Source organism: Impatiens glandulifera, unplaced genomic scaffold, assembly GCF_907164915.1.
Source record: "Impatiens glandulifera unplaced genomic scaffold, dImpGla2.1, whole genome shotgun sequence".
Taxonomy (NCBI): domain Eukaryota; kingdom Viridiplantae; phylum Streptophyta; class Magnoliopsida; order Ericales; family Balsaminaceae; genus Impatiens; species Impatiens glandulifera.
Genome location: NW_025919535.1, coordinates 13,864 through 22,233, shown reverse-complemented (window position 1 = coordinate 22,233; position 8,370 = coordinate 13,864). Strand labels below are relative to the sequence as shown.

Here is an 8,370-nt window from a genome sequence, read left to right as displayed (position 1 = left end):
TTCTTGAAATTGTGATAAAACCTTTTTAAAAAAAAAATATTTTCAAGAATGTACATTTAAATTTTGCCATGCAGGTCAATTTATATAGGGAAATTTGATGAAATGGCCCTCATAAGATGTCTAATTCCAAAAAAGGCCCACGATTGATAAAGTTCGCAAAAAGGGCCTTTTTGCCCTGTGAAAAGTCTTTAATACCCTTTGATGTCTATTTTACCGCTCAATTACGAGAAATGTATTTCTCGTATTTGGTATTTCTCGCATTTGGTGCTCAATTACGAGAAATGTATTTCTCGAATTTGGTATTTCTCGCATTTGGTGCTCAATTATGAGAAATGTATTTCTCGCATTTGATATTTCTCGCATTTGGTGCTCAATTACGAGAAATGTATTTCTCGCATTTGGTATTTCTCGCATTTGAAATTTCTCGCCTTTGGTATTTCTCGCATTTGGTAAATATTCTCCGGCCACGAACCCTAAATTTAGGGTTCTCATATAAATACTTTAAAACCCTAATTTTACATTGTCCTTGTATTCTGAAGCTGCCAAAATGTCGAAGCGAGGTTAGTGTTTTCATCTTCTATACAATTCTCTATTAACTACATGTTTGATACTTGATAGTAATTCAATGTTGAAAAACAACGTGTTTCAGGTTTCGGAGGATCGGCGGGAAACAAGTTCCGCATGTCACTGGGTCTTCTTGTGGCGGCTACGGTCAACTGTGCCAACAATATCGGCGCGAAGAATCTCTACATCATATCAGTGAAGGGGATCAAGGGTCGTTTGAATCGATTGCCGTCTGCTTGTGTGGGAGATATGGTTATGGTGACGGTGAAGAAAGGGAAACCTGATTTGAGAAAGAAGGTCATGCCTTCTGTCATTGTTAGACAACGCAAGCCCTGGTGCCGAAAGGATGGAGTGTTCATGTATTTTGAAGGTGATTTAGTAGATTCTGATTTTGTTTTGTGTTATAACTTGTTACTTGTTTAACCAATTCTTTGTTATTCTTTACTAGAACAGTTAGACTGAAGAACCCACTCTTTTCACGATCTGATTGAAACAATCCCTTATTTGATTACAACTAGGGCAAATCAAACAATTTGAAAAGCATGCCTATTTCCACAAGTAAACAACTTAACCAAACAAAGCTCATCATAATCAGATATCTGTTTTGACAATCAAAGTGCCATTTAGTTAGTGTACAATTTGACTTTTTGATTGATTGTCATGTCTCACTTCATCATCACAATGCCTTTAACCCCCTTCTTCACTGCAATTCACTTTTGTATGACAAACTCTCAATGTTGAGGATTTAGAAATAGTTTTTCTTTAGTATTGGTTTTTAAGGGTATTTGGGTATTGTATATACCCACTAAGATATTAGAGAAAGAGTATTAGGGATAATGAATAAAGTTTATGGTATGATGAATGATGTATTTAGAAACACTATACTCACTTATTTGCGTTCACAGTCTTCCCTACTTCTTGGTCTTCTCCATTTTGAACAATCACAACACAATTTTTTTATATATGAAATTTGTTGATTGTAATATGTAAATATCTTGGTTGATAAATATGTTGTTACTATGCAGATAATGTTGGTGTGATAGTGAATCCTAAGGGAGAAATGAAAGGTAAAAAATGTCTCAAAATGTGTTAAATTACTATATCATCTTTATGCCTCATTCATTCAATCACCATTATTTTTTTGATGGTAAGAAAACCAGGTTCTGCCATTACTAGTCTAATTGGGAAGGAATGTGCTGATTTATGGCCCAGAATTGCAAGTGTTGTCAATGCTATTGTCTGATAAAGTCGGGGGACTCTTTTGCTTTTAAAAAACTTGTCAATTTTGTTTTTTGATTCACAACTGAGATTAGAATCATATACCATTTCAATTCTTGGGATACGCATAACATATTTATGAATGTTGATGTATGTGAGTGCTTTCAATTTTGGGTAATACCAAATATGCTATTCAAATATGTAAAACATCTAGTCAAGAAAATGGAGAATAAATAAAGCAGATTTTTAAAGGGTTTATATACCAACATATATAATGTCAACAATTCTTACAGGACAAAGCAAAAGTCGCAAAGAGTTTTTGTGTTCTTATCAAGGCCCATAGTTAGCCTTTTAATTTCTCCATAGTTAGCCTCTTATTGACATGATTCCATTAAGATTATAGTTGTTGAAGCATGAGTATTTCGGATTGACATGAAATAAAGAAAAATATGTATCTTTTTTAGAGGATATTTTAGCTATCACTTTAAGAGATTGTGCATGTTTTATGATAAAAAATGCTTATAAATTTGTAGTCGTAAAATGAAACCAGACAACGATTTGTCAAATATCATCTGATTTCGGTTTTTATATTCATAAAAGTATTTCAAAACAAGTATTTTTCAGTCTGCGGTCTTAATAACATAATGAGTTTAGCAAAAAAATAATAAACATTTGGATAGAAACTGACGGTAAAACTCCACAAATAAACTGTAATTTTCACTCAACAATCTGACTGTAAAAACTTCATAAATAAATTGTAATTGGCATAGTGTTTGCTTAAAGATGATACAAAAGAGAGACATAAAGACAGTAATAGTTTACAAACTTAAACAGATTCTGGTTCAACCCAACAAACATATTTCACTGTTCTTCGTCACTATCATTCCCGAAAACTGAAGCTATTGGAATCTTTCCTTCTTCTTTGTCGAGCTACTGTTTGAAATCTGGCCAACATAAGAAACTGCCTAATTAGGAAACAACAATGACAAGAGTCCCAACAGAAGTAACAAGGAAAAATAATTGCCTCCTTTTTTGGCTTAGCTTGTTTTGCAGATTCTTGGACATTGGCAGTAGAAGCAAACAACCAGGTAATAAAAACTACACGAAATTTTTAAGACCTTCCAAACTCGATGATACCAATTACCCTCAAAAGACACACATATAAAAGAAATATGTGTTGCCTTCTGCTAATAAATGTTGGTTTTGTAAAAAAAGAAGAAGCAAGCATCAAGCTCCAATTATCCGGGTATGCACACATATAAACTGCAAAAAGCATACCTTTCGTTTCTTAGTAATCTCCTCTGTCTCCTCTAACTCCACGTCAAGTTTCTTCCTTTGGATATTTTCTTCAGCAGTATAAAAACCATCCTCTTCCTGTTTTCCAACTCCCAATTTTGCATCCCGCATACCAGACCTTATTGGCTCAATTATTCCTTAATATAAACTGAGAAAATAATTTACTACCCAAATATTTGATAGAGAAAACATAACAGATGCATAAACAATGAAGTTCCTGAAGAAATGTTCAATTCTCGTGTCTATGTTGAGAACCAGTTCACCCATAAAACCTTGCTATAACATATTATAATCAATCTACTTCAATAGGAGATTGATGTTTATTTACCTTGTTCATCCTTTCCAAGACCTTTTCCTTTCCAACCCATCTTTTGGAGAAGCCTAAATCCAATATTAGAAGATGACAATTGTGTATTCAATGAAGCTTGTTCTACATTATCAAGATCAATATTTTCAGTAGGCCTGTGATTAATTGACAGATAAATCACAAGAGTATGAATATCTGAAGTATATGTAAGACAATCAAATTTACTTTTGTAGAAATCCAACCACCAGCAACCTAAGAAACATCTCGATACTTACATCCACCTTTTCTGGCAGTGTATCTCCCGGATTCGTTCCTTATCTGCTGTTATAGCATCTTTGGTGATTCATTTTATCCTGTATACATAAGACGAAAACCTTATAACTAAAGAAGAAACGAAAAAAAACCCAATTAATCACAGAGAGAAAAGATCCAAGTTTAGGGATTCGAATTTCTAATCTCATATAATACCAACCATTTTCTTCAAACCCAGTTGACCTATCTAGCCAAGTCTGCATATTTGATGAAAGACCCAATCTCAAAGATTTAATAATTTGAAAGAACAAGATCTAGCTAGAGAATACATACAAGGCTTTGGAAGTGTGGTGTCGAGGTCGGAGCGAACATTGCGTTCGACGGTGACGGGGGCAAGTGGAGCCTCCGATGATAAGACGTTCTTGTCTTGAGTCGTCGTCATGTATGTGTGTTAATCTGATATCCAAAGATGAATGCATCGCGATCGCGTCCTCCATTGGAGATTGTTCTTCCGTAGTTTATTGTAGATCGATTCGAAACCCTAGCCGTTTTCATATATTTTACAAATGTCCGAATCTCAATATATATACTCAGATATATCAAATGCGAGAAATACCAAAGGCGAGAAATACCAAATGCGAGAAATACATTTCTCGTAATTGAGCACCAAATGCGAGAAATACCAAATGCGAGAAATACATTTCTCGTAATTGAGCATCAAATGCGAGAAATACCAAATGCGAGAAATACATTTCTCGTAATTAAGCGGTAAAACAAGCGCGAGGGATATTACAGACTTTTCACAGGGCAAAAAGGCCCTTTTTTCCAACTTTATCAACCATGGGTCTTTTTTGGAATTAGACCTCTTATGAGGGTCATTTCATCAAATTTCCCTTTATATATATATATATATATATGAGAGTTAGATTTATGAGATTTTGGATTTTTTTTTTAAATCATGTTGTGAAAATATGAGGTTTCACATTGTTTTTTTTTTTTTTGTTTTTATTCTATTTTCTATTTATAAAATATTGATCTTATTGTTCAGACTAATAATTAATGTACTCAAAATTGCAAAGAATTTAACACACATAGAAAAAAACAAAAAAATCCATTTTAATAAAATAAAAACAAATAGATTAAATATATTATTCTGAAACTAACTTGTTGTCCCTATAAGGTCAACCGAGTCAGCCCGATCGGAAGGTCCAGCTGTGTCAGACCCACTTCTTAGAACGGAAAAGGCACAATGCGCAAAGGCTTGTCCCGATCAAGACGGTCAAAATCGAGAGTTACTTAAAATCGGAAAAGTTTAATTTAAAAAAATAATAATTATATATTATTTTTAATTTTATATATAATAAAGTACTTAACCATTTTAATTTTTTTTTATATATTTAAATATAAAAATTAATAAATAATAATAAATAAATAACACTATAAAAAGTTATACTTTACAAAATAATTATATTAATTTATTTATTTGAATAAAAATAATTACTTTATTTTTTAATTTTTAAATATAAATTTGTTTTTAAACGTAAAATCGTAAAATCGAAATTATTTATAAACTCGTAAAATTTTATTACCGTAAATTTAAAATTTTAAGAGTTTATCTATTTAAAAGTTACTTAAAATCAGACTCGTTAACCTTCCGTAAAATCGTAAAATCGTAGGATTTTAAGAGTCAAGATTTTAACCGTCTTTATCCCGGTTTTTTTTTACCAAACAAAGAAGACTAGGGGCTTTCGGGCGCGTGAATGAAAAAATAAATTGAAAAAAATATGGCAACCCCGCGTCTCCCTCTTCTTAGCAGGAATGTCGTAGCCTTATCTATTCGTTGCATGGTGACCCAAGGAGGAAGACCGAAGCAGATCTTGTTTTTTTTTCACATGTTCAAATGCAAGGAGTTTTCGTTCTCTCTATAAATAGAGATTTCAGTTGTTTGTAAAAGTGGAAGAGATTGATAGATCAAGAAAACAAAACAGATTAGAGATGGTAGGGCTTATGTGAATTGTATTTAGGTATTGGGTAAAGTTGTATTAAAATCTCATTTAAAGAATCACAATTCTAATCTCATTTAAGCTCGTTCTTTTATTGTTATGTCTTCTTGTATTAATATACGTTCTTATGATACATTATTATTATTATTATTATTATTATTATTATTATTATTATTATTATTTGTAGCAATAATCAAGCCAAAGCCAACTTTTATCAAAATTCAATTATAATCTTTGGTGTTCTTCAATCCCCAAATTATCATTATATTTTTTTTAAATACAAAATTACATAAAAAAAACACCGAAAGTTGAGGAGTATGTAGAAAAATATAATCCGGGGATAGAGGAGCACATTAATTTATGACTAGAAATGTTAAATAAGTTAATAAGATAGTACTATACATTTTTGTTCAAGAAACCACCTAGCTAACTTTAATTCACTTTTGTTCAAGAAGTCATTAAACTTTTAATCCTATTTTTATTTTCTGAATTTAGTTATAAACAGTACAATTCAATCATATGTTATATCAATATTTAATTTATTAAAAAATATCAACAAATAGGTATAATACTATAGTTTGATTTATTATTTTTATTTTGAATTGTCCAATGACTATTTAGACTCATATTTGGATAGTTTTCACTTAATAAAACTCAAACTATTATTATTTTAGTCAATTCATACTTTGTTCAAGTTTACAAAATATTTGTCACTTACTATCCGTACTTTTGTATGCATGTGTCAATTATGTGGTTTAGAATAAAATAAGATAGTTGAAAGATGAAGCGTATTCTGATCATTCAAGCAAGACCGCCAGGTTTGTCTATCCTATGATACTATCTAGGAATAACCCTAGCCCTAGTCAAATTCTAATGCAAATCTCAAATCCAATCACTTAGCCGATGATGATCGAGAGTCAAATACCAATAACATATAATGTTCCAGTTAAGAGAAAATACACCAATAGTCCGTTAGTTATTCATGCAGTGGATCATCCAAGGCTGAATATCACTTATGCAGTTCTTACTTGAAGAGACACATACTTTGGCTGGAGTTTGAGCGTTCGCCTAACACTTCGGGCGAAGATTAAAAGCGGTTTCATCTATGGATCATATCCTTAGCCGAAAGAAAGTGATGAGCATGAAAAATGGAGTATTGTTGATGCTATATAGTTAGAGCTTGGATAATGAACACGATAGAGCCAAAGATTGGGAGAAGGTTTCAGTCAAAGAAAACTAGTCGCAATTTGTGGTTAGAGGTTCAATTTTGATATGAAGGTAATAACGGACCAAGAAGGTATGAATTACAAAGAGATGTCAGTTTTGTTCAACAAGACAATTTAGATCTAGAGGAATATTATTCAAAGGTCAGGTTGTTTTGGGACGAAATGTTAGGACTGAAACAACTTAAAAAATGCAGGTGTAAGAGAGTTCGAATTGACTATGATAGATGTTTTCTTGAGGCTTAGATGCTTCATGACGATGAAGAACTGAATCTGTTGCAATTATTGATGGGCCTCGATGAGAGGTATGAGTATATAAAGGATCAGATCCTCATGCATAATCCATGACCAAATGTGTACAAATCATTCATTATGTTATAAAATGTTGAAAAGAAATCTAGACAAAAATACCATATCAAGAAATAGTAATGGTTATCAAAGAAGATTTTACAAAGAAGGAAAGTAAAAATATTGACAAAAATAAATATATTTGTTCACATTGTGGAGGAAAGGGACATATTAAGAAAGGATGTGTAGACACAACATTTTTACACCCTAGATACCTAATAAAAAAACCCGGCCCGAAATAATACTCATTTTGTTTATTGAACCGGGAAAACAAAAATAGAAACACCTCGTGGAAAACCGACCCAGTAAGCTTAAAAGATAACGATCCAAAGGTCGAATTTCATAACGACTCTGTTTTCCCAACCCGTGACACGTTCATGTTGTACGTTTTGAAAAATCTTGAATTTTGAGTATAATATTACTGTTTGCAAATTTGTGCAGAAAATGCTCAAAAAGAAGGAAAACAAGAGAACGGGTCAATCCGAGTCAACCTGCCAACCGACGAGTCAACCTTGGTCAAAGAGGGATCAAGCATGTGTCAAGAAGAAGTGGAAAATAGTAGACTGGTCTTCTAAAGTGGGAAAATCGGATTATTTGAAAAGGGGATTATTGGAAAAGAGAATCAAGAATCCTTAAGTTTGAAGTCCCCATTGAGCTTCCATTGGAACCCTAGACTTCATAAATTTATTCCGACTTCAATACTGGATGAAATTCAATGATCTTAGATTTTTTGAAAATAGAAATTAGTCCTCTTTCATATGGTGTAGCCCAATCTCCCATTGGTGCCGTATATCTAGATGAAATCCGATCATGAGTAGAAGGTGTTCCTAAGAGGTTTAAATCGAACACCCTTTCCCTTAAAAATTCGTAACTTGATCTGTGCTTGATGTATTTGAATAATTCAAGTTGGGTTGGAAAGATAACTCGCATATCTTTCCAATGGTACCATCCCCAAATCGTGATTCGAAGGTTAAGGCCCTCATTCGATCTGTACAAGGGAAGTAGTACTACCGATTCAAATCCTGGGAGCTAGTTGAAACTATGTCACACTTCTAAGCATCATAACTTTTGAACCAATGATCCATTTAGAATGAATGAGATACTGTTGGAAAGCTCTTTGAATAATCTCTCCAATGATATCAAGCATCTCTCCCAGTTA

The 8,370-nt window shown here is 32.6% G+C and overlaps 1 protein-coding gene across 1 annotated transcript; it reads left to right on the top strand.

The window, feature by feature from the left end:
* Window positions 1-547: 547 nt before the first annotated feature.
* On the top strand, window positions 548-1,807 carry LOC124918136 (60S ribosomal protein L23-like). Its single transcript, XM_047458361.1, has 4 exons — window positions 548-560; window positions 650-934; window positions 1,590-1,631; window positions 1,725-1,807. Exons 1-4 carry the CDS (start codon window positions 548-550, stop codon window positions 1,805-1,807), a joined length of 423 nt encoding a protein of 140 aa, XP_047314317.1.
* The last annotated feature ends 6,563 nt before the right edge of the window (window positions 1,808-8,370 follow it).

Bases quoted from the DNA above. Each gene is read 5' to 3' on its own strand.
- LOC124918136 (XM_047458361.1), top strand. The intron at 935-1,589 runs GTGATTTAGTAG...GTTACTATGCAG, and splicing joins AGTGTTCATGTATTTTGAAG to ATAATGTTGGTGTGATAGTG. The intron at 1,632-1,724 runs GTAAAAAATGTC...TAAGAAAACCAG, and splicing joins TCCTAAGGGAGAAATGAAAG to GTTCTGCCATTACTAGTCTA.